Genomic DNA, 27,564 nt, shown 5'->3' on the forward strand with positions numbered 1-27,564 from the left:
ACTTCTAGGCAACTAAGAGACTGTGGTCACTATTAAATCCAGTCAGGAAGGTGGGGTGTAGATAGTATTGTTGTGGGCTTTAATGCAATGTCTATCTTAAAATATTGCTGAGACTATGCAACACATGAGCCTTTGACTGTCCAGTGCAAGTGTTTTCCTTTAATGAAAAGCAAGCCAACTAAACAAAACCCCAAACTCCTAATTTGGCTCACTCTGGTTTTGGCTTGATGAGGGAAAAACATGTTAATATTTTAAAAATGTAGAACATAGACTAACATTCTTTAGTTTATATGTCTGCTTAATGGATATGAAGTGCTATCTGGAGTGTGTGCGTATGTCCTGGAAGATTATGAGATAAAGTGCATATGCTAGACTTTCCTGGATTGAGTGGAACAAAAGGCAAATATGATGTGAAACGTCTGCGATGTGGACACTGTTGATAAAACGTGTTGCAGCCCCCAGTTCTCAGAACATGTGAAAAGAGGTTACCTAAAAAATGTTCACTCCCCCATTCATATTTTAGAAAAGGTTTAAACTGACCCTGAAACCCTCCCACAGGGACAAAGAAGGCAGCCAAAACGGAAGGAAAGGGGACTAGAGAAAGAGTTCAAGTCTTAGGATTTTCAAAATCTAAGCAATTCTGAATCCTTTAATATATACAGAACAGAATCAACAATTTTGTTTTTCTTTGGAAAAAAATCATCTGTTTGAGCATTTCTCTTCTGCCATTAAACTACTGATAAAGCTTGCCAATGGAGTAAGGAAGCATTAAATAAATGCCTACCTCTTCTCAGAGCAGTCAACTCTATTGAAATTAAAGGCTTAGTCCTGCAAACTGCAGAGCTCTGCTAAACCACTTCAGAAAGGACCCTAGCACACTTCACACAATAGCTTAAGAACTGGTAAACTAGCAAAATGCACAAGAGATGGCAAAGTTGCCATCAGTATCTTGAAGTGCTGTTAAAGCTAGAGAGCCCAGTTACCTGGGAGAGCCAGTCAATTCCCACTGTCAACTTGAGCCTGCAGGACAAGCAGGGGCCACGTAGATTTCTATAGAATACTGGCTTCTGTGATTGGAGCTTACTGTTTTATGTTTTACATCACTTACACTGGAGTCGGTTGGGCGCCTCTGAACTACACATAAACCAATCCCTCCTCAAGGGTCACTTCACAGAGAACAAAATAATCATATATCAAGTGTAAGGATCAGCTTTCTTTCATTATTTCTTCATACTCAATACACTTGTGATCTGGGTTAAAATAACAAAGACAAAAATAAATACCAAAGACTGTTGGATTACTGGTAATAATCATTGCCCCTTCTTCCTTAGTTTGAATACCTGGGTTCAAACAACAAATATTCATCAGTCCAAACAGTTTCATCAGCCTTTCACATTTGATGAGTGGTTTCCAAATTCATGCATTTACAGATATATTAACCCATGCAGGATAGAAGTAGAGATCTGGCAACTAGTTACTTAATTTGATTGGGCAAGGCAGTTAGGACAGATTGCTCTTGTCCAAAAACCTGCATGAACGGGCTGAGTTATTTGTGTTGACAGCGTAGCTGGGCCAAGTTGAACAGATCATGGACAAGACTACTACTTCACAGAGGTGTAAGACTGAATAAGTCTTTGCTATTCCATAGAAAACAACAGTCATGTACTATTCATAGCTAGATATAATATCAAGATGGCACTAGAGAAGCAGTTTTTGGCACATGTATAGTGGTGGAGGGTACAGTGCCAGTCTAAAGCTAATGATTTTGTTTACTTCTAGTTTTTGTTTTTATCATCATCATGCCAAAGACTATCTAGTTGGAATAACAATTATTCAGGAAACCAACCTACTATATATGATATACATATGAAAATAAAACAAGCATCCTGAAGGTACTGGGTTACAAGGTCTTGTACAAATCATAAACTCTTTAAATAAATAATGCTCTAAATTGTTTTTATTTGCTAGAAGATTGGTTTTCAATAAGGAGCAACATCTAACACCTTGAGGAAATACTTAAGAATGGGAGATAAATTCCACTGATAATTACAATTTTAAGTGTGACAATCAGTTGTATTTTTTCCACCACAGTAAAAACGTACACGTGAAGCACAAGAGAAAAGGTGATATTGATTATATTCCGCTGCTCAGAGCTTTTGACAGTCTCAGACATCTATGACATGTAGTTGCGTTGAAACATTCAAAGGAAAGATCTTGGCAGAAAAGGTCACCCACTGTTACTTGAATCTTGGCGGGGAGGGTCACAATACAGTGACTGGACGAAGTTGTTCCAATTGGTTTTCCAATGCAATCCGTTCTTGATGAACCTCCTGAGTTGTACAAAGGAAAGAGAAGAGAGGGGTCATTTCTTGGGTTCATCCCCACTTCATCTGATATTAAAAAGAAACTTATGACTGGACCCACAGGCATTCAGGTGCCATATAACTCAAGGAGGAGTAGACTGGGAGGCATTGTATTTGAAGCCGGTGACAGGACATAGGAGGCTTCACAACAGTCTCTCAATTCCTTTCTTGATGATGAAATGAAGCTAATTGATCAACTCTCCCTCTTCCCCACACCTATATTTCACACTCAGTTTTTAACAGGATCAGTGGCTGGCACAGAATGATGTTAAAAATAAAAAGACTGATTGAAAGGGAGCAGAAAAGCAAAAGCAGACTCCTAATACTGAGACTACATTTCTAGTTTCAATCTCTTGTTTCTAATCCAGCACCATACTAGATCAGAACCAAGGGATAAGAAAGGACACTGGTTGTCCTTACACTAAAGTGTCATCCAGGATCCTGCATCTGTGGTTGAAGGTGTGTCTTCTCAGCTAAAGGTAGAAAAGAGGATCTGCAGTCTGCTACTTGGGAACTCAAACTCTGAGCCCTAAAACAGACCTACTGACAAGGAGAGAGGGGGACACATAAAGGCATTCTGAAGGAGAATCAGTCAAGGTGGGAAAGAAGTCTATATAAAGGCTCAATTCTGAGACATCCCAGAAGAACAAACATGATGAAAATCATTATGGAACTCAACAAGAGTTTATTTACTTACCCTCCTTCCTACCATCCAACAGTCTCTGAATATCTATCTACTAAGGGCCCGGTTCTCACATGCTAGTAAGGTGATGCTTAAAATTCTCCAAGCCAGGCTTCAGCAATACATGAACTGTGAACTTCCAGATGTTCAAGCTGGTTTTAGAAAAGGCAGAGGAACCAGCCAACATCCACTGGATCATCAAAAAAGCAAGAGAGTTCCAGAAAAACATCTATTTCTGCTTTATTGACTATGCCAAAGCCTTTGACTGTGTGGATCATCACAAACTGTGGAAAATTGTGGAAGAGATGGGCATACCAGACCACCTGACCTGCCTCTTGAGAAACCTGCATGCAGGTCAGGAAGCAACAGTGAGAACTAGACATGGAACAACAGACTGGTTCCAAATAGGAAAAGGAGTATGTCAAGGCTGTATATTGTCACCCTGCTTATTTAACTTCTATGCAGAGTACATCATGAGAAATGATGGGCTGGATGAAGCACAAGCTGGAATCAAGATTGCCAGGAGAAATATCAATAACCTCAGGTATGCAGATGACACCACCCTTATGGCAGAGAGTGAAGAGGAACTAAAAAGCCTCTTGATGAAAGTGAAAGTGGAGAGTGAAAAAATTGGCTTAAAGCTCAACATTCAGAAAACTAAAATCATGGCATCCGGTCCCATCACTTCGTGGCAAATAGATGGGGAAACAGTGGAAACAGTGTCAGACTTTATTTTTGGGGGCTCCAAAATCACTGCAGATGGTGATTGCAGCCATGAAATTAAAAGACACTTACTCCTTGGAAGGAAGATTATGACCAACCTAGACAGCATATTAAAAAGCAGAGACATTACTTTGCCAACAAAGGTCCATCTAGTCAAGGCTATGGTTTTTTCAGTAGTCATGCATGGATGTGAGAGTTGGACTAGAAAGAAAGCTGAGCACCGAAGAATTGATGCTTTTGAACTGTGGTGTTGGAGAAGACTCTTGAGAGTCCCTTGGACTGCAAGGAGATCCACCCAATCCATCCTAAAGGAGATCAGTCCTGGGTGTTCATTGGAAGGACTGATGTTGAAGCTGAAACTCCAAAACTTTGGCCACCTGATGCGAAGAGCTGACTCATTTGAAAAGACCCTGATGCTGGGAAAGATTGAGGGCAGGAGGAGAAGGGGACAACAGAGGATGAGATGGTTGGATGGCATCACCGACTCAATGGGCATGGGTTTGGGTGGACTCCGGGAGTTGGTGATGGACAGGGAGGTCTGGCGTGCTGCGGTTCACGGGATCGCAGAGTCAGACTCAACTGAACACCTGAACTGAACTGAACTGAACTGAATTGAAGGGCCTGGTTCTGCTCTGGTTGTGATGATACCACCAAGGAACAAAATAGTTCAAACCAATGCCCTCAGAGGGCTTATACTCAAATGGCTGGAGAAAGAAAAGAAAGTCTAAAAAATACAAATACTTTCAGAAGGCTTTCAGAAGGAAATTAGATGCCGTAATAGAGAGTAATGGTGGATCTGGGAGAAAGGCGCAGAGCGTGGTCAGGGAAGGCTTCTCAGAGCTGATGCTACTGAGAAGAGACTTAAATGAAGTGAGAGGTGAGCCACGTGAAGATACAGGTGAACGATATTCAACGAGACAAAATGACAACAACTAAGGCTGCAAAGGAGAGAACAAGCTTGGTGCGTTTGATGAACCACAAGGCCTGTGTGACCAAAAGCAGAGGGGACAATGAAGACCTTGGCAGGAACTAAAGTCAGAGAGTTAGGCAGGACCCGGCAGACAGAGTAAGGAGTGTGGATGCCATTCAAAGTGAAGGGGCACAGCAATGAGAGCTTTGAATCAGGAAAGGCATTTGGCCTAATTTCAAACTCAGAATTCTCTGTCTTTTGTGTAGACAATGGATTGTAGCAGGACAAGAGTCAGAGCAGAGAGCATTTGGGAGGTTACTGTATGAAACCAGGTGAGAAACGAAAATGGCTTAGATTAAGGTAGTAGCCACAGAGAGGAGGAGATGGATTTTGGACGTACTTTAAATCTAGAACTAATAAGACATGTTGATAAAGCTGATGTAGGAAAGAAGGAAGAGGATTTGGAATTGAGGAATAGGGTGGTTGGTAGTGTGGGATTAATTGAGAACAAGAAGATTGGATGAGAAATGGACATTTCAAGGAGACAGTCGGGAATGAAGCATCTGAGATGTGTATATTAGGAGAAAAGTAGAATAAGCAGTTGTAAATGCACGTCTAGAGCTTAGCAGAAAGAGAAGAGGGGCTTTAGACATAAATTTGTGAGGTTGGATGGCCTTCAAAGCAATAGGATTAGGTAGCATCACCCAGCAAAATAATAAAGATGGTGGTGCCAAGTAAAGGTGGAACTGAACCTATGTACCAAACTCATTCCCTACTGGAACGCTAAACCACGTTTTTAAATTAGGGGTGGGGTGGGGGTCATAGACACACAAGGACAGGGAAGAGGTGATAGCAATAAAACTGGTAAGCTGGAAGACAAACTAATGAATGCTGAATGAATTAGCTAATCCAAGAAAAACAAGTGTGGGGATTCTCCCAGTTGCTGAATATGTCTCTTCCAATGATGCTTGAGGGAACTGGACAGAATAACCATAGGGTGGATTTGGGGATAAACTGGACCCACTGTGAGATGTACCTGAGCTTCAGCTCTACTGATCACGTGATCTCCAGAAGCTCCTACTCTCACTGGTGAAACATAGGGACATTTTGGGTCTTCAGGAATGAATGTCAGTTTAGAGCCTGTGTTTAGTAATCCTCCCCAAATCTGATAAGTCCCTTTTCCCAAGTGCACAGTCACACTGGTAAATGGGCACAAGGCTCTTTGGGAAAGTCTGAGAGAAAGACTAACAATATAAACTTTTGGCTGCAGAGTGGGGTCCTTCTTGCAGGTAACTAAGCCCCTTTATTCAAGGCTTCTGTATGTGTAAACTCAGTCTGGGAGCTGACTGAGAGGCCCATGACTAGAGCTCCATTTGATGATTCTTCAGATTTCTGTTAGCTAGACCTTAAACTTTTTCACGTCTTCAGATCAAGTAAATAAAAGTGCACTGCAAGCTAAGGATGGAGATAAAACAAGAACCAGTTTGATTTTACATAGAAGAATCCCTAAAAGACTCAAACTGGCAGTCTCAGATATCTATGAAAGTGAAAGTGAAGGAAAGAGGACTGTCCTCAAGAAGTGTTCCTTGAAAGTCTGATTCAGAAGTAATCAGATTCCCAAATTCTTCTTGCCACTAGGGTAGAACACTGAAGATTTATTCCTTTGAAAGGCAAAACAGATGACCTCTGGAATACCAACACAGATACAGTTAACAACAAAAAACTAGACTGGAAATAGGGGGGTTAAATGAACACCCTGAATGCTGAGAACCAGAGTCCTCTGCTCCACTGGACCACGTCTTCCTTACATGCAAGAGACCAGAAGAGTCTCTTCTTTGAGGACTCCAGTCAGATCAAGAAGAAAAAGCCAACGACACTGTCTTTGGGAGTTGTGCAGCTCTACAGCTCAGTCAAATTGGGGGAGAATGAAGCTCAAAGATGACAAGTCCCACAACAGGTATGGACCTTCAATCTGCATTCTCATCCTCCTCCTAAATATAAGCAGAGAAGGGCCATCAGCTATTGAAGGAAAGTATCAGCTATTGAAGGAAAGTATGTAATGAGAAGTATATACAACAAAATAAAAAAAGTATTGAGGAAGAAGAAAAACTACAATTAATAGAAGATATGACAACCATAAAACAAGAATAGGATGCCATCAAAAAGAAACAAGCAGAGAACGAAAAAAATGAACTCTTGGTTATTAAACATAGGAGATTTAGAGCTTAAAAATAAGTAAGTCTCCACACATAGACCAAAAAAAGAAACTAGAAGACAAAAATTAGAAAACCAAACTAAGAAGTTCAGTGTCAGAAAAATATCAGGAAGGGAGAACAGGGAAAATGGGGGGGGTCAATAATCATCAAGAAAACTCCCAGAACTGAAGAATATGGGTTTCCAAATTAAAAAGGCCTATGAAGTATAGAGACCAGTGAATTATAGTGACCTATCTCGAGAAATCTGTATGCAGGTCATGAAGCAACAGTGAGAACTGGACATGGAACAACAGACTGGTTCCAAATAGGAAAAGGAGTGCGGCAAGGCTGTATATTGTCACCCTGTTTATTTAACTTCTATGCAGAGTACATCATGAGAAACGCTGGACTGGAAGAAACACAAGCTGGAATCAAGACTGGCAGGAGAAATAACAATAACCTCAGATATGCAGATGACACCACCCTTGTGGCAGAAAGTGAAGAGGAACTAAAAAGCCTCCTCTTGATGAAAGTGAAAGAGGAGAGTGAAAAAGTTGGCTTAAAGCTCAACATTCAGAAAACGAAGATCATGGCATCTGGTCCCATCACTTCATGGGAAATAGATGGGGAAACAGTAGAAACAGTGTCAGACTTTATTTTTTGGGGCTCCAAAATCACTGCAGATGGTGACTGCAGCCATGAAATTAAAAGACGCTTACTCCTTGGAAGAAAAGTTATGACCAACCTAGATAGTATATTCAAAAGCAGAGACATTACTTTGCTGACTAAGGTCCGTCTAGTCAAGGCCATGGTTTTTCCTGTGGTCATGTATGGATGTGAGAGTTGGACTGTGAAGAAGGCTGAGCGCTGAAGAATTGATGCTTTTGAACTGTGGTGTTGGAGAAGACTCTCAAGAGTCCCTTGGACTGCAAGGAGATCCAACCAGTCCATTCTGAAGGAGATCAACCCTGGGATTTCTTTGGAAGGAATGATGCTGAAGCTGAAGCTTCAGTACTTTGGCTACCTCAGGCGAAGAGTTGACTCATTGGAAAAGACTCTGATGCTGGGAGTGATTGGGGACAGGAAGAGAAGGGGACAGAGGATGAGATGGCTGGATGGCATCACGGACTCGATGGACATGAGTCTGAGTGAACTCCGGGAGATGGTGATGGACAGGGAGGCCTGGCATGCTGCGATTCATGGAGTCGCAAAGAGTCGGACACGAATGAGCGACTGAACTTAACTGAATCTTTGGAAGGAATGATGCTAAAGCTGAAACTCCAGTACTTTGGCCACCTCATGTGAAGAGTTGACTCATTGGAAAAGACTGTGATGCTGGGAGGGATTGGAGGCAGGAGGAGAAGGGGATGACAGAGGATGAGATGGCTGGATGGTATCACTGACTCGATGGACATGGGTCTGAATGAACTCCAGGAGTTGGTGATGGACAGGGAGGCCTGGCGTGCTGCGATTCATGGGGTCACAAAGAGTTGGACACGACTGAGTGACTGAACTGAACTGAATGGCTAACAATGCTGAATATCTTTGCACATGTTTATTTGCCATCTTTAGATCCTCTTTGGTGAAGTATCTGTTCAAATCCTTTGCCCATTTTTAAATTGGGTTGGTTGAGCTTTGAGAATTCTTATTACTGAGTTTTGAGAGTTCTTTATATAATTTGGACAGAAGTCCTTTGTCAAAAAACATGGGTTGCAAATATTTTCTTCCAGTCTATAGCTTGTCTCTTAATTCTCTTGACAGTATTTTTGACAGAGTAAAAGTTTTAAATCTTGATAAAGTCCAATTTATTGACTTTTTCTGTGTTTGTGCTTCTGGCATCATTTCTAACCTTGGGTCACAAAAATTTTTCCTATTTTTTTTTCTACAGGTTTTATACCTTTATATTTTACATTTGTTTCTATGACCCATTTCAAGTTAATCTTTGTATCAGAAGTGAGATTTTTGGTCAAAACTCATGTTTTTACAGATGGATGACCAATTGTTACAAAACAATATGTTGAAAAGACTATCCTTTCCTCAATAAGCTGATTTGTATATTTGTCAAAGATCAAATGCTTATTCTATTCACATGGTCTACTCCAGGACTTCTGATTCTGCTCCACTGATTCATCATCAATCCCATACTGTCTTGATTACTGAAGCTTGATACTGAAAGTGATTCCTCCATCTTTGTTCTTTTTCAAATTTGTTTTAGCTATTCCAGTTCCTTGGCCTTTACATATAAATTATAGGATTTGCTGGTCTATGTCTACAAAACATCCTACTGAGGTTTTGATTGGCTGCAAGGATTCTATAGATCACCCTAGAGGAAAATAGTATTAATACTTTGCTGAGTCTTCCAATCCACAAGGTACGTATGTTTTTCCCTTTATTTAGGTCTTCTTAGATTTCTTTTAGCAGTATTTTGCACATTTCAGTATACAGATGAATTTATACTTAAGTAGTTCATTTAGGAGAGGAATACTCTCCTAAATGATAGCTATTGTGGATACTATTGTTTTTCAAATTTCTGTGACAAGTTGTTTATTACTTGTATATAGAAATATGATTGCTTTCTGTGTGACTTTATATTCTGTGACCTTCATAAACTCAGTTAGGAAATGAAATTTTAAGAAACAATTTGCAAATACTTACACACTCAGAACCACTAAGAGGTTTTCTAAAATCTCAACAATTAGAGAATAGTGAAAAATTTATACTACTTGATTTCAAGAGTTACAGAAATCAAGACCATGTAGTACCAGTATAAAGATCAACAAACAGGTTAACAGAATGGAGTAAGAATTCATAAATAAATCACACTTACATGGTTATTAGAATTTTGAGAACAGCATCAGAGTAATCCAAGAAGGAAAAGAAACTTTTCTACAAATGATACTAGATTAATGAAATACTGATATGGGAAAAAATGAACCTTGACCCTAATCTTATAGCATACATAAAACTTAATTCAAAATGGATCATAGATACTGGTGCAGTCACTATGGAAAACACTATGGAAGTTCATTTAAAAACTTAAAACTACCAGGAGTGATGTCAGTAGGATCGCTGAATAAGACATTCCTTGTCCATGTCCCCCTGTCAGTGACAATTTGGCATCCATTCACAAAATGCCTTTGTGGGAGTTATGGGATCCAGCCCCATATATGAAAGGACCCAGGAGGTGTCTCATCTAGCCATGCATCTGGTAACAGGCACACAGATCTCAGTTCTGGCTCTGGACCCAGTAGGGTCCAAGAAACAGCTCTAGGCCCTCTCAGCCACAGTCCAGGAAACTCTGGGAAACACTGTTTTAGACAATCACCCAGAGGTGAAAGAACTTTTGTGGAAGTCCAAGTTTCAAGCAGAATGGTAGAGAAAAATAACACAAGTCTGGATGCACTGGGAGGGTAAGAACTGTTTGACTACTCACATCACCTTACCCCAAGGCAGCACAGTTTATGCCTAGAAAAGATCCTGGCCCATGATTTCTCCCAGGAAAGTGCATACCTGAGCAACCAGGTTCCCCAGTACTAAATTGTGAACTGCATGACTGGAGGTAGGGAGGGGGAAGAGGCTGGGAGAATGGCAGATAGGACTCTCAAAAGGGATTAAAGGAACATGGATCCTACTAAATGTCTCATGGGGCACCATCAAGAAGCCCACCCATAAGCCTGACTATAAGTTGGGCATCCTCCAACTACCCATGAGGCATTTCAGCACTCCATGGGCCTTACACACACCATCAACCTGTGGCCAGTTCCTTGGTCACATTCCTGATGGTGAGTGAACACATGCAGAAAGACTTGCTGGCCCAAATCTGTAGGCCATGAGAGACCACAAATTTGAGCTGCAGTGCCATCTTTGGGAAAATAAAAGGGAGGCTGTCAGCACTTGGCCTTGTGTTTTGCAGGATAAGAACAAGGCATACAAGATTAAGAATTGTGTCATAAGAAGGAACAATAAGTGCTGAGCAGTGCATCCATAGAAGATCTGAGAAACTGTCAGAATCTCTAACAGGGCTGATTGAAAGTAGTTTGGGAAGAAGTAACTGCTACTTCAAATGTGAAGATAACAACACAAAACTTCAAGGAAACATGACACCACCAAAGAATTACAATAATCTTCCACTAACCTATCCCAAAGACATGGAGATAAAGGACTTACTCAATAAAGAATTTAAACGGCTATTTTAAGGAAACTCAATGTGCTGCAAGAAAACACAGAAAGACAAGTCAATTAAATCAGGAAAACTATACTACATGAATAAAACAAGAAGTTTAACAAAATGATAGAAATCATAAAATAGAGCCACAAGAAATTCTGGAGCTGACTAATAAAATGAATGAATTACAAATATAATAGAGAACATCAACATCAGAATGGATCAAGCAGAATAAAGAATCTAAGATAGACAGTTTCAAGGGTTTTGAAACTATCCAGCCAGAGGAGAACAAAGAAAACAAATTTAAAAGAATGAAGAAAGGTACATGATCTATGCGATGTCATCAAAAGAAATAATTTGTGAATTATTAGAGTTCCTGAAGTTATGAGACAGAGAGCTTATTTGAAGAAATAATGGCTGAGAACTTTCTGAATATGGAGAGAGATATGGATATCCAAGTTCATGAAGCTCAAAGGTCATCAAACAAACTGCACTGAAGATTTCCTCTTTAAGATTTATTATAATAAACTTGTCAAAACTCAAAGAGAAAAATCTTAAAAGAAGCAAGAGAAAAGAAGCTTATAACTTAAAAGGGACTTCTTAAAAGGCTATCAGTGGATTTCTTAGCACCCTTTGAGAGAGTGAGATGATAATACAAAGTGCTCATAGAAAAAAAAATTCCCAAACAAGAATACTCTATTCAACAAAGTTATCCTTCAGAAATGAAGGAGAGATAAAAGATTTCCCCACACAAACAAAGCCAAGGGAGTTGATCACCACCAGATCTGCCTTACAAGAAATGTAGAAAGAAGTTCTTCAAGCTGAAATGAAAGGATTCTAATTGGTAATATGAAAACATACAATATACTGGGGTAAACGTAAGTATATAGTTAAATTCAGAATACTCTAATACTGTAATATGGCAGTGTGTTAACCACTTAAATTTAGTATAAATGCTAAAGGAAAAGAGTACTAAAAATAACCATAACTTGTTAATGAATATAAAATATGAAAAGTAAATGATGAATTAAAAAACAAAGTGAAAGTCATTCAGTCGTGTCTGACTCTTTGTGGACTGTATAGTCCATGGAAACTTCCAGGCCAGCATACTGGAGTGGGTAGCCTTTCCCTTCTCCAGGGGATCTTCCCAACCCAGGGACTGAACCCAGGTCTCTCGGATTCTTTACCAGCTGAGCCATGAGGGAAGCTCTTTTTTTGTTTTTGTTTTTGTTTTTTTGCTTTTGTTCAAAAACAAAAGGGGGAGTAAAAGGGTAGAGTTGTTGCTGCTGCTGCTGCTAAGTCACTTCAGTCGTGTCTGTGCAACCCCATAGACGGCAGCCCACTAGGCTCACCCGTCCCCGGGATTCTCCAGTCAAGAACACTGGAGTGGGTTGCCATTTCCTTCTCCAGTGCATGAAAGTGAAAAGTAAAAGTGAAGTCGTTCAGTCATGTCCGACTCTTAGCGACCCCATGGATTGTAGCCCACCAGGCTCCTCTGTCCATGGGATTTTCCAGGCAAGAGTACTGGAGTGGGTTCCCATTGCCTTCTCCGAGAGTTGTTATATGCAATCAAAGTTATCAGCATATAATAGACTGTTATACTTACAAGATGTTTTATGTAAGCTTCATGATAACAACAAAGCAAACACAAAAACCTACAATAGATTCACAAAAGATAAAGAGAAGACAATCAAAGCATACTATTGCAGAAAATCATCAATTCACAAAGGCAGGCAGTAAGGAGAGGGAGAAATGACAAGATAACTATAAAACAGTCAGAAAACAGTTAACAGGGTATTAGTAAATCCTTACCTATTAATATTTACTTCAAATGTAAATGAATTAAGTTCTCCAATCCAAAGACATAGAGGAGATCAATGGATTAAAAAAAAAGAAGGGACCAAACTACACGCTGCCTATAAGAGACTCACTTTAGTTTATGGTCACACATAGGAAAAAATGAAGGGATGAAAAAGATATTCCATGCAAGTAGATATCAAAAGACAAGAGGAGTAGTTATTCTTTTACCAGATAAAACAGGCTATAGTTCAAAAACCATATCAAGAGACAAGGCATGTCATTATATAATCTTAAAGGGATTAACTCATAAAGAAAATATAACAGTCATAAATATATATGCAGGCAACATCAGAGCACCTAAATATATCAAGTAAATATTAGAATCAAATCGCCAGTCTATGTCCGATGCAGGATACAGCATGGTTGGGGCTGGTGCACGGGGATGACCCAGAGAGATGTTATGGGGAGGGAGGTGGGAGGGGGGTTCATGTTTGGGAATGCATGTACACCCATGGTGGATTCATGTCAATGTATGGCAAAACCAATACAGTATTGTAAAGTAAAATAAAGTAAAAATAAAAATTTAATAAAAAATTCGAAAGATGAAATAGACAACAGCATAGTAATAATGAGGGACATCAATAGCTCACTTACAACAGTGGGTATATCATCCAGACAAAAATGTAACAAGGAAATGTTGGTCTTGATCTATACCAAATGAACCTAACAGACATACAGAACATTTCATCCACTAGAATCAGAATACATATTCTCAAGCACACATGAAATACTCTTGAGGATATATCATATGATAGGTTACAAGATAAGTCTTAGCAGATTTAAGAACATCAAAGTCATACCAAGTACATTTTCCAACTACAAGGTTATTAAACTAGGAATCAGTAACAAGAGGAAAACTAGAAAATTCAGAAATACATAGAGATTAAACAAAGCACTTCTAAACAACCGATGAGTCAAAGAAGACATCAAAAGGGAAATCAAAAAACTATCCTGAAACAAATAAAAATGGAAACACAGCATTCTAAAACAAATGGCCAACAGGTACACAAAACATGTTCAGCATCACTAATCATCAGGGAAATGCAAATCAATACCAAAATGAGATATCACCTCACACCTGTTAAAATGGCTATTATCAAAAAGATAAGGGATAAGTGTTGGCAAGGATGTGGAGAACAGGGAACGCTTGTGCAGTGTTGGTCAGAAGGCAGACTGATCCAGCAACTACACAAAATGATATGGAGGTTTCTTAAAATTAAAAAAAGAACCATCGTAAGATCTAGTAATCCCACTTTTGGGTATATCCAAAGGAAAAGAAATCAGGATCTCAAAGGAATATGTGTATTCCCATGTTCACTGTATTATGTACAATAGCTGAGATACGAAAACAAGTTTCGCTGTACAGACAAATGGATAAAGATGTGGTACATACATGCAATCGAATATTATTCAGCCAAAAGAAAGAAGGAAATGCTGCCATTTGTGACACTGATGGACCTTGTGGGCCCTATGCTAAGTGAAATAAGTCAGACAGAGAAAGGCAAATACCATATGATATCACTTTTATGTATAATCTAAAAAGGCCAACTTCACAGAGACAAAGTAGAATGGTGGTTGCCATGGGCTGGGAGGCGGGTGCAGGAAATGGGGAGATGTTGAGCAAGGGTACAAACTTGCAGTCATAAGATATATAAGTTCTGTGGATGTAATGTATAGCATGGTGACTATAGCTAACAATACTGTATTATATACTTAAAAATCGCTAAGAAGTAAATCTTAAATGTTCTCACCATGTAAAAGAAATTATAATTACATGAGTGATAAAAAAGAATGAAATTCTGCCATCTGCAACAACATGGATTTTGGGACATTATGCTAAGTGAAATAAGTCAGACAGAGAAAGATAAATACTGTATATGTGTGCATGCTAAAGTTGGTTCAGTTGTGTCTGACTCTTTGCAACCTCATGGACTGTAGCCCACCAGGCTCCTCTGTCCACGGGATTCTCTAGGCATGAATACTGGAGTGGGTTGCCATGCCCTCCTCCAGGGGCTCTTCCCGACTCAGGGATCGAACCCATGTCCCTTATATCTCCTGCATTGGCCGACAGGTTCTTTACCACTAGCACCACCTTGGAAGCCCATGAGATCAGTTATATATGGAATTTTAAAAAATTCAACAAACTAGTGAATATAATAAAAAGGAGGGATTTTCCTGGTAGTCCAGTGGCTAAGAGTCCATGATGCCAATGCAGGGGGCCTGGGTTCAAACCCTGATCAGGGAACTAGATCTCCCATGCTGCAACTAAAGATCCTGCATGCCACAACTAAGAGTTTCCATGCCACAACTAAGAGTTTCCATGCCAAAACTAAGAATTCATATGCCACAACTAAAGATCCCACATGCTACAATTAAGAGCCCGCATGCCACAACCAAGAGTTTGCATGCTGAAACAGAGTTCACATGCTGCAACTAAAGATCCCACATGCCACAACGAAGAACGAGTGAAGCCAAATAAGTAAAGAATAAACTAATGGTTACCAGTGGGAAGAGGAAAAGGTAAAGGGCTACAAGTATATATTATGCAACACAGAAAGTCATAGCTAATATTTTATAATGACTATAAATGAAGCATAACCATTAAAAATTGTGTAAGTCCCTATATTGTACACCTATAACATATAATATTGTATAGCAACTATACTTCAATAATAATGAGGGCAAGAGGAAATTTTTACAGGGGATGGGCAATTTATGGCATAAACTGTGACAGATTCATGGATGTATAATTACCTCCAAACTCATCACATCACATACATTAAATACATACAGCTTTATAATAAATAAATGTTTAGTATATAATAAATAATAAAGTAGTTTAAAAACACAAATGTATCACAGATCTAAATGTAAAAGTTATAACAATAAAGCATTTAGAAGAACACATAGGAGAATATGTTCATAATTTAGATGTAGGCAAAGTTTCCTTATATAATAGGAAGAAAGTTAATAACCATAAGTGAAAAAATGATAAATCAGACTTTATCAAAATTAAAAACTTCTATTCACGAAAAGATAGTTAAGAAAATTAATAGGCAAAATAAAGACTGGAAGAAAACATTCATAAAATATATATCTCAACAAAGGACTGGCAACAGAAAATATAAAAAGCATCTACCTACAACTCTACAAAAAAGACTGAAAATGATTTTTAAATGGCCAAACATTTGGAAAAAAACACTTCACAAAAGAAAATATATGAAAAATAAATAATCACATAGAAAAGTGCTAAGGAGATGTAAAATAAAAACTACATCACCACAAGACTAGATAAAAATTAAAACAATAATACCAAGTGTTGGTGAAGATGAGGAACAACCAGAACTTTCACATAGTAGTGGTGGGAATGCTAAATGCTACAACCACTTTGGGAAAAGCTCTAGTCGTTTCTATTCAAACTAATCACACACAATCACCATATTACCTACTAATCCTAAATCCTAGAAATTTATCCAAGAGAAATGAGAAAATATTCCCAAATAAAGAGTTATTTAAAAATGCAGTTTTATTCAAAATAGCAAAAACTAGAATTTCCAGGTGTCCATTAATAGAATTAATAACCAAACTATAGCATATTCACTCTGGAGAAGGCAATGGCACCCCACTCCAGTACTCTTGCCTGGAAAATCCCATGGACAGAGAAGCTTGGTAGGCTACAGTCCATGGGGTCGCTGAGAGTTGGACACGACTCAGTGACTTCACTTTCACTTTTCACTTTCATGCACTGGAGAAGGAAATGGCAACCTACTCCAGTGTTCTTGCCTGGAGAATCCCAGGGATGGCGGAGCCCGGTGGGGTGCTGTTTATGGGGTCACACAGAGTTGGACATGACTGAAGTGACTTAGCAGCAGCATATTCACTCAGTAGAATACCACTCAGCAATAAAACAGAACAGATTACTGAGACATACAATGATGAAAATGAATCTCAAAAACAATGCTACATGAAAGAAGCTTTCCACAAAAGTACATGTCAGAGGACACTGTTTACATAAAGTCATAGAAGAGGCAACAATATGGCATAAGAAGTTTAGAAGACGGGTTAAGTGTGGCAGAAATTAACTGGGGAGGAGTATGAGGGAGCTTTCCAGGGAGATGGTAATGTCCTCTATCTTGATATATTAGTATACACACTTACAAAGGGTCAGCAAGTGTACACTTAAGATGTGTGCACTCATTGTATATAAAATGTACAACATAAGGAAAGTTTGTAAAAATATTTAACTCTAGTTAATGATACGCACGTTAAAATATTCAGGGGACACACACAGATGTCTTGAAAACATGTGAAAAATAAGACAGACTGAAGGATAGATAAGAGGGATAAAAAAGGACAGATATGTGATAAAACAAGTGTAGCGAGATGTGAATGGGAAAACCAACATTGTGTAACTTTCTTGCATGCTTGAAAATGTTCATAATAAAATATTAGGGGAGTTCCTTGGTGGCCTACAGTTAGGATTCCAGCTTTTCATTGTCATGACCTGGGTTCAATCCCTGGTTGTAGAACTGAGATCCCACAAGCTGTGTGCTACAGCCAAAAAAAAAAAAAAAAAATAGGGCGAAGGCAGGGAGTAATGAAAGAGAAAATAAAAAATGAAGAGACAGTACAGACTCATAAAAAAGAATCATCAGTGAAGGAGACAGACACGGAAAGTATGACATCCTGAAAACCAGTTAGAAACGACATTTCAGAGGAAGGAATTGCCAATGGTCTATGGCACAGGTTCTGAAAATCCAAAGAGTATTTAAACAGGCCCACTGAATGTGGCTGTAAGAGGGGTGTGAGTAAAGGAGAGTAAAAGCCACAGCAAAGTCAAGGGAGAGAACACTATTGGTGAGGAAGCAGAGACAGTAAATAACAACTCTTAGGAAGCTTGGCTGAAGGAGACTAGAGGCCGGGCAGCAGCTGGAGAGGATGTGGGTGCTGATGCGCTGGACAACACTAGAGCACGTGTCTGTGTGGGCGGCAATGACCCAGCAGAAAATCAAGGGATGTCAGGGCTGCCCTGAAAACGTGTGCTTAACTCAACTCCCAGTACCTGTAAATGTGAACTCATATAGAATAAGGTCTTTGCAGATATAATGTAGTTAAAACATGAGACTGTGCTAGATTAGGGTGGGCCCCAGCCCAATGACCAGTCTATCCCTATAAGAAAAGGGAAGGATAAAAAGAGGAATTGGACACAGATACACAGAGACCAGAAAATCTTTATAACAGACAGTGGAGGCAGAAACTGAAGTGATGCATCTACCAGCCAAGGACTGCCAAGGACTGCCAGCCACCAGCAGAAACTGGGAAGAAGACAGGAAGAATTCTCCCCTAGAGCCTCAGAGAGAGCATAGCTCTGCACACACTGTGATTCAGAAGTCTAGCTACCATAGCTGGCAGAGAGTAAGTTGTTGTTCTTTTAGGCCACTAAGTTTGTAGCACTTTGTTAGGGCAGCCCTGGGAAACTAATAACACAGGGGAGAATAATGGTGAATAGAAGCAGGCGATAAGAACAGAAGAGATGTCCTTGAGGTGATGCGGAACCATTTTCAAGATACCAAAGGAGGGGATAGCCTTTGAGAGGATCAGGGCCACCCTCTTCCATTGAAATGAGTATAGCATCATTCATAGAGGACCTCGACAAATTAGGGGTTTACCCAGAAGCTTTGGACAATAAAGAATGCTTCAAAGAGCTTTGTAATAGCTTCTCTGTCTCTTTTAACTAGCACACAGTATGTAGCTTGCATATTAAAGCTTCAAGACTTCCTCTAACAAGAACCAACCCAAGAAACAAATACAGCAACTCTCTGCCTTCCAAAAGGAGTCTGAGAACAAAGAGCAAGTCTTACCAACACGAATAGAACCAGATGCTCAGCCAATGTTTGTCAAAACAAAACACAACAACCAGACACAAAGCCTGGTTATCCAAATTCAGGAAGCTCTTTACCTTGAGCTGCTGCTGGAGCTCACTGTTCAGACGGGCCAGCACGGCATTTGCCTCTTTATTTTTGCGGATAGCAGTTTGAATAGCCTTCTTCTGTTTGGAAGACTGCCTACAAAAAAGTACAGACAGTTCAGTGACACAGAACGTAGAGGTCCAGATCCCTGTGGGTCAGAACTCTCTGATTCACGAGAAGTGCTAAACTAACAAGGGGCTAACATCACAGAGCTCCAAAAATAAAATCATATATTCATAGGCAGGCAGGCACATACCAAAGGAAATAAGTTTCTTGGGATGAATTATTTAAACATGAAGCAGTTTCCATTTTACAACTTGAAGAAAAGCTGTGAATTGGGCCTTTTCAAACATGTTTTGTTCCATTTATCCAAAGGCATTTAATAAGCATTTCTTCCTGAAAAAACGACATTAAGTGGAATACCCTTTTTGTGCAATCATTAATGACATTTCAAAGACCTGCAGGTGGCCCTGTGGGCAAGTCTGAAGGCAAAGAATAGAAAAACATTCTCTTCAGTAAAAATCCTACATTAACTTAGTCAACTCTCTTTTATTTCTTTATTATTAGGCATGAATGCCTAAGTATGTTTGTGTGTGAGTGTGTGTGTGCAAGTGCATACACCAACATACATCTGTGGCACTTGAGAAAAACACAAAATTGTTTTAATACCAGTCTTTCCAAAGTAAGTCAACAGTAAATTCACAGAACAGGTTTAACTAAGGTGACCACACAAGCCCCACCTGGCCCATTACAGTCTTTGCTTACACTGCCTGACTGGCCCTAATTTTTCTTAGCAACTACTTTCCCCCTCAAAACCATCAACGTGGTTGTAGAACCTACAGCCTTATATCCCACAGCAAGAAATACTGAATCCTCAGAGCAAATGGACCACCTAAGTTCCCCCAGAGAAACAAACATGTTTGTGATCCCTGGGAGCCAGAGCAACTAAACTAGAAAGCATTGTGGCCCCTGGAGAGAGCTGGTGGCGGTACACTGAGAATGTATACTATACTAGCTGCTCTATTCACTTGTATAAGGCGTACTCCCTATCCAACAAGTTTAAACATTAGTTTTTTACCCATAAATAGGCAAGGAAGAAGCTCCAAAATATACTTTTTACAAGATACAGACTGGATTCTGGTTTCAGGACAAGACAGAGAAGATGCATTTCTCTCTATTCCTCCCACTAAATACAGTAAAACATTGGACATAATATACAGAATAATATAAGATGACTCTGCAAAGTAGACTGAAGAAGGCAAACCAGCTAGGGAATTTGGTACCCAAGGAAAGAATAGCCATGAACTACCTGGGTTTTCTTTTTCACTTCATATGTATCTCATAAATGCCAATGAGAGCAGACAATAAAAAGCCTCCCCAAAATTCTGCTCTCTCTAGCCAAAGGACTGGGAAAGGAGCAGCCCAGCAAGACAGAAATTAGATATAATATTCCTCCTGAATACAGATGTAAAATCTTTAATAAAATATTATCAAACAGAATTCAGCAATATAAAAAAGAATTATAAATCATGACCAAGAGAAGTTTATTCCAGGGAAGCAAGACTGATTCAATACTCAAAAACAATCAATATAATTCATTACTTTAACAGGTGAAAAAGAGAATCACATGATCAGATAAACTAATATAGATTTTTATAATTTTATTTATAAAGACTCATTGAAATTCTTAGATATACCACAACATATATAGAACTTACATGCTGAAAATATACAACACAAATGAAAGAAATAAATTGGATCTAAGTAAATGGAGAAATATATGATCATTGATTGAAAAATTCAATACAGTAAAGATGTCAATTCTTCCCAGATTGACATAAAGGTTTAACATAATTCCCATGGAAATCCCAGCAAGATCTTTGCAGCTCAAGACAAAAGTATTCTAAAATTAAATGGGAAGTCAAAGGAATTGGGATACCTAAACAATTTTGAAAAATACGAAGTGGGAAAAACAGAAGACTTATTATATAGCTATAGTATCAAGTGGTAAAGTAATAAAGATAGCAATCAAGACTGTGTGGTATTGGCAGAGTGAAAGACACATAGATCATTAGAACAGAATAAAGAACCCAGAAAGAGATTCACACTAGTACAGATTATTTATTTTTGACAGACGAGGAAAAGCAAGTCAATGGAAAAAGAACAGCCTTTTCAATGAAAGTGCTGAAGCAATTCAATATCCATAGTCAAAAAATGAATCTGGACCCAAATCTCAAACTTTATATAAAAATTAACACAAAATGGATCACCAACCTAAATGTAAAGTGTAATATTATAAAATTTTTAGAAGAAAATGTAAGAGAAAATCATCAGGACCTAGAGCTTGGTGAACAGATTTTAGAGGTGAAAAGAAAAGCACAATCCATAAAAGGAAAAAAAATCAGTAAGTTGAGACTTCATCAAAAATTTTAAACTTTTGCTCTACAAAAGACTCTTTTAAGAGAATGAAAAGATAACCCACAGACTGAGAGAAAACATTTGCAAACCACAGATGTAACAACTGATCTGTATTTAGAATATATGAAGAACTCTCAAAACTCAATGTTAAAAAACAATTCAATTAGAAAATGGGCAAACGTGATGAAGAGACATGTAACCAAAGAGGACACGTGATGGCAAATACATGAAAAGCTGCTCTAGCTATTAGGGAAATGCAAATTAACACCACTGTGGGATAGCGCTACACACCTATTAGAACAGCTAAATTTAAAAACTAGTGACAGTATCAAACGCTAGTGAGGATGTGGAGACACTGAACCGCATACACTGGTGGTGGGAAGATAAAATGGTACAGTCATTTTGGGAAACAACTTGGCAGTTTCTTTAAAAACTAAATATACATTCAGCACATAACCCAACAATCACACTCCTAGACATTTATTACAGAGAAATGAAAACATATGTATATGCAAGAACCTGTACACAGATGCTCACAACAGCTTTGTTTGTAATACTCGATAACTAGACACAAACAAAAGGTTTCTGAATAGGTGAATGGCTAAACAGACTGTGATACATACATAGTGTAGAATATTTCTTAGCACTATTGATTTATACAACTTAGACAGATGTCAAGGGCATTATGCTGAGTGAAAACAAGCAAAGCTCAAAAGGTCACATGCTGTGTGATTCTATGTGTATAACATTCTGAAAATGACAAAATTATAGAGACAGGAAACTGATCAGTGGTTACCACAGGTAAAGAGTAGAAAAGAGGATGAAGTGGGGTGACTCCTGTATCTTGACTACAGTGGTAGTTACAAGACATACAAATGTGATAAAATGGCATAGAACTATACATATATACTGTCCCAACATCAATTTCCTGTTTTTAATATTTTACTATGCTAGGTAAAATGTAACCATTTAGAGAAGCTATATGAAAGATACATAAGACTTCTTTGTACTATTTTTTAATCTTCTATGAATCCATAATTACTATAAAATAAAAAGTTTTATGAAAATACATCTTGATCAGAGCTGGATGCCTCTACTTAAACAACTACCACGTTAAGTGTGCTAGCTTATAACAGTTTGCCCTTCCCTGGGAATTGTCTCCATCCCCTTCCCCTCCTCTGTAGGGATAGGCCCCAGGCAGACAGTCCTATTTGTTCTATGAAACACTCAGCTCTGTTTTCACACTTGAACAGATGCTAGCCTGTGCTAAGCTTACCAGAATCTCTCTCCCAGGGATGTGGGTTCCAGTTAAGAGTTTGGTTTAGCCTGGGCCCTGCACAGTGAGAATGTAATATCTGGAGCCAAAGGTGGTTGAGAAGATTTCACAGATAAAAATGTCAGAAAATAGAGACGAATCAGGAGGAAGGCCAATAGAAATATGGTCCTCTCCCCCAATCCATCCATGTCCCTGGGTTCAATGAGTCACCCCTGTATGCCGGGGTCCAGCCCCGGTGGATCCAGGGTGATTCGAAGGTGGGGACGGAGTCGGCGTCTTTGGAAAAATACATATTTAATCACAGATAAAGAGAGATTAGAAATGGATAGTGTAGTAGGAAGATCAGTGGAGAAAAAGAGGCTGAATAACTTAGATTACGTGGAATAGCATCCATGCTCCAGATGGGAATTCAGCCAGAAAAACGGGAGCAAGAAAGAAGTGACATGGGGGAATCAGTCTTTCCGGAAACTGATCCGATTTCTTTATTTTTGGGTTTGCTTATATACCTTTTGTTACACATAGGGATGAATACAGAGTCACGCGGGGGTCAGCAGTCCTGACCTTTATCAAAATCAGGTGCTTCACATAAATGTATAAAAAAAGGTACATCATCTTCTGGCCATGAGTGAGACCTGCTAACATTTTATGATCCTTTCTTTCTGATAACCAAAAAACTTATTTCTTCCAAGGGTGTTTTTTCTTAAACCAGGCACCACCCTCCAAACAAAGTTACATTCCTATAGGGTGAGGGTGTAGTGAGTTACAATCAAGAAAGGAATTTATTTAACCCAAGGTTAACAAGATTAATCTTAAAGGTTAATACTTATTTCTCCTATATGCTTAAAGGTTAATACTTATTTCTTCCTATATGCTAGTTATATTCATTGTAAGTGTAGGGAACATGGAGATTTAGCAGCAAACATTAGCCCAACAAATGAAAATCCTTTCACCAATGCTCCTCTTAAGATCTGTTTAGTCTTAAGATATGATAAAGTTACATTCTTACATAGCAAGGACACAGTGATTTATAACAAAGTACAGTGATCTATTACAAAAGAGAAAATCCATTAACTCAAAAAGTCTAGTATTGCTAACATCAAAAACTACTATATTTCCTTTGCTATATTCCAAATACATTGATTAATATATTCCCAGGTGCCTAAGGATACAGAGGCCTGGCGGCAATCATTGACTCAACAAGAAGAAAAAGCCCTATGCTAATTAAGACTCAAAATACTCCAAAACACTCTGTGCTGTTTATGGTTGAGAGGTAGTAAACAATCATGTGGCAGGAGTATGGATAATCCTGTCACACAAGCTAGTCTGTCAGCAGAGAGGTTTGACCTGAGACATCCTTGTCCCACCCAGAGCAGGGAATTAGCAGCAATTATTGACACAACAAATGAAAAACCCTTCACCAATATAATTCCTAACCAACCCATTATACTAATAATTTCTAACTCCCCAAAATAATTTGCCTTTAATAAGTCTAAAACATCTCGTGCCTCTCAGATTGGGAGGCTGTAAACAATCACATGTGGCCAGACTAACCTATACAGGTGGGCTAGATAACCTTCAGAGGAGTCCGGAAGCTGAAACACTCTTGTCACGCCCAAGAATTTTTATTGCCTTGGAGCTGCACGTTTATTCCTTCTCTGAGAGAAACGGTTATGGGGGAGAGCCCCCCGTAAAGTCAGAGGTGTAGGTGAGAGCATAAAACAGACTCTGGCTTTGGGGTTAGATGCTCGGGAACAGGGGGTTTCCTGAGGCTTGATCACGCCTTTGCGTATGCCAAGCCTCCTTCCTCATGACCTTTGCCATGGGCGGAATTCCTCACGCTGGCCCCAGGCACCTGTATTCTTATAATAATGAACACAGTTTTGCTACCTCAAGTTGCTCTTTATGTTTTGTCACCAAATGAGCCCTGCATAATGCAAACACAGGATCCAGCTTCAAAAACCTTTCAAGAGTTCAGTAAAGTCATCCAACTTGCCTCACCATTTAACACCTGCTTCTAGAGTCTGTCTAGGTTCTCCTAACCTTGTTTCTCACTGTTCCAGGCTGGGCTGTAACTGGCCTGGTTTGCAAGGAGGAAAATAAGGGAGAAACAGTGAGGTGTTTCTTTTACCTGCTGCTGTTGTTCATCAGGCAATCTCTCAGTTTAGAACTGTACACTGTACACTGTGAGACTTGTACACTGAAGGTTATGTGGCAGACTGTCCTCCAATCATATTCTTGTGCCTTCCTGTTTTCAGTAGCATCTCCTCCTCAATTTAAGCTAGGCACACGGCCATACAATTAGAAACTAGCCGCATTTCTGTGTCTTCTTTGCAAGTAGGTGAGGCCATATGGCTAAGTCTAGGTGAAAGGTATCCAAGAGAAATGATGATGTCCTTAAAAGTAACTTATTTTCTCTCCATTCGTTCCTTTCCCCTTTCTGGGACCTGGAACATGAACATGTTAGAGGTGAGCCACCTCCAAACCCTATGGATAAAGGCAACCTTCACAGGATCTGAAACAAGATGACAGAAGGGACCCGGGTTCTGGACAGGTATGCTTCTGAACCACTCACCAACTCAGACTTCTACATAAGAAAAAAGTCAGTTTCTTTGTTATTTGAGTGACTGTTACCTCATTTTTTTCAATCAGCTGAACCACTGTTTGAAGGAATATAAACTGGGATCTCTAGATAAGAAAAATCTTAGCCTTCACCCTGGACCCTGCTTTCTCCTATGGAATTCTGAGTACAGCTTCTAAGAAGTGAGTTTTTATTGCCTTTTCTCTTCTTGGAAATGGTAGGTTTCCATTAGAGATGCCAATCATCAATCCCACAGATATTCACCCCACTGTTGACAAACATGAAGAGAGAAGAGAAACAGAATCCCAACCACACCGAGAACTTGATGCAGGCAAGCAGACTCTGCCACACAAGCTCTCTGGAATGCCCTGGGGTGCCACAGGATACTTTCTGGGGTTCCAGAGAAGAGCTTAGGCCACAGAAGCTGGCACAGGTTCGGTCACAGTATTGCCACACAACACCCTCTAGTTCTAAACTGTTCAAGCAATTCTATTTTCCCAAAATCCATCTTTAGCAGATACATAAAATACGGGAAAAAAAATCAAGCCAAATTATTTCTAAGAAAACCCCACTTCTGTCCTTATAGGCAGTTCATTAATGACTACACAATCTAAGAGCTGTTTATTACTTATAACCTGGACTCAGCAGCTCACTTGGAGAGAATATTTTATTAGTTCCTCTCTCCTATATGGAGTAGACAATGATGGTATCTGAAGCAGAATTTGTTTCTTATTAATAGGTCAGTTCTAATGTTAATTTCCCCAAAAGCTGATGACCATTTTGCAACTTGCTTTGTGACTCTTTTCTCAATTTTCCCAAAGATGGTATATAATAACAACCACTCTAAATGCACTGGAGAGAGATTAACTTACTACAAACCTTAGATGTTTAAGGGCATCAGAGCTTAATTCTCTCCCAGAACCCTAACCAATAAAGGGCTATACAGACTAACCATTATGTGTCTGGCTGTCCTCTCTCCAGGTCTTAGAAAATTATGAGTGTTAAGTTGCTCCTTATCACTCTCAAATGAACTGGTCTGGGACCTGAAATAAGTCTTATACAGCTCCCTTATGGCAAAGTTTAGATACATGACATTTATAGCACTATTTGTGTTGCTGGTGGGTGCTAGCCTCTCTCACCCTGACCCCGTGAGCTCACCTAACTAGTGAAAGAATATCATGGTGAGGGATGGTGACTGAACAAGCAGATAAAACAAATGCCACTTTTCAACAAATGCTGCTGGGACAACTGGAAATCCATATGCAAAAGAATGAAACTGGACCCCTTCATCACACTGTACAGAAAAATGAATTCAAAATAGACCACAGGGGTCAATATAAGAGCTAAAACTATAAAGCTTGTAGATGCAAACACAGGAACTAATCATGAACTTAATATGGGCAATGGTTTCTTAGATATGAAAGCAAAAGCACAAGGGACAAAAGAAAAACATTAGATAAATTAAACTTGATCAAACTTAAAAATATTGTGCTTCAAATAGTGTCATTATGAAAGGAAAAAGACAATGCACACAACAGGGGAAAATATTTGCAAATCATATATATGACAAGGGATTTATATCCAGAGTATATAAAGACCTCATAATTCAAAAATAAAAAGATAAGTAATCCAAGGATAAATGGGCAAAAAATATAAGCAGACATTTTCCCAAAGAAGTTATGCACATGGCCAATAAGCACATGTAAAGATGCTCAACATCACTGTTCATTAAGAAAATAAAAATCAAAACCATGAGACACCATTTCACACCCACTAAGATGGCTATGATAAAAACCCTAAAAATCAAATAACAAGTGTTGGTAAGGAAGAGGAAAATCTGGAACCCTCATACTCTACTGGTAGGATTGTAAAATGCAATAGACACTGCCACTCTGGAAAACAGTGTGGAAGGTCCTCAAACTGTTAAACATAAAGCTACCATCAGTCCAGTCCAGTAGGAGTTGCTCAGTCATGCTTGACTCTTTGCAACCCCAGGGACTGCAGCCCACCAGGCTCCTCTGTCCATGGAAATCTCCAGGTAAGAATACTGGAGTAGGTTGCCATTTTCTTCTCCAGGGGATCTTCCCGACACAGGGATCAAACCCAGGGCTCCTGCATTGCAGGTAAATTCTTTACCATCTGAGACACCAGGGAAGCCCAAAGTTACCAAATGATCCAGCAATGACCCAGCAATTTGATTCCTAGGTATAAATACTCAAGGCAAATGGAAATATCAGTCCACACAAAAATCTGCACATAAATATTCACAGCATCATTATTCTTATTAGCTGCAAAGTGGAAACAACCCAAATGTCCATCAGCTGATGAATGGGTAAATAAAATGTAGTATATCCATATAATGGAACATTAATCAGCAGTTTTAAAAAATTAAGTTCTGACTTATTATACAACATGGATGAACCTT

The 27,564-nt window shown here is 39.1% G+C and overlaps 1 protein-coding gene across 1 annotated transcript in view; it reads right to left on the bottom strand.

Moving 5' to 3' along the window:
* Nucleotides 1–2,261: 2,261 nt before the first annotated feature.
* The window catches only part of REPS2 (RALBP1 associated Eps domain containing 2), a 236,098-nt gene continuing 210,795 nt past the window's right edge, over nt 2,262–27,564 (bottom strand). Inside the window, exons 17-18 of the mRNA XM_068963320.1 lie at nt 18,858–18,963; nt 2,262–2,330 (exon numbers count right to left, since the gene is read on the bottom strand). Coding sequence (XP_068819421.1) covers nt 2,262–2,330; nt 18,858–18,963 — 175 coding nt within the window. The remainder of the gene's footprint in view (nt 2,331–18,857; nt 18,964–27,564) is intronic.

This window comes from Capricornis sumatraensis, chromosome X (assembly GCF_032405125.1).
Source record: "Capricornis sumatraensis isolate serow.1 chromosome X, serow.2, whole genome shotgun sequence".
Lineage (NCBI taxonomy): Eukaryota > Metazoa > Chordata > Mammalia > Artiodactyla > Bovidae > Capricornis > Capricornis sumatraensis.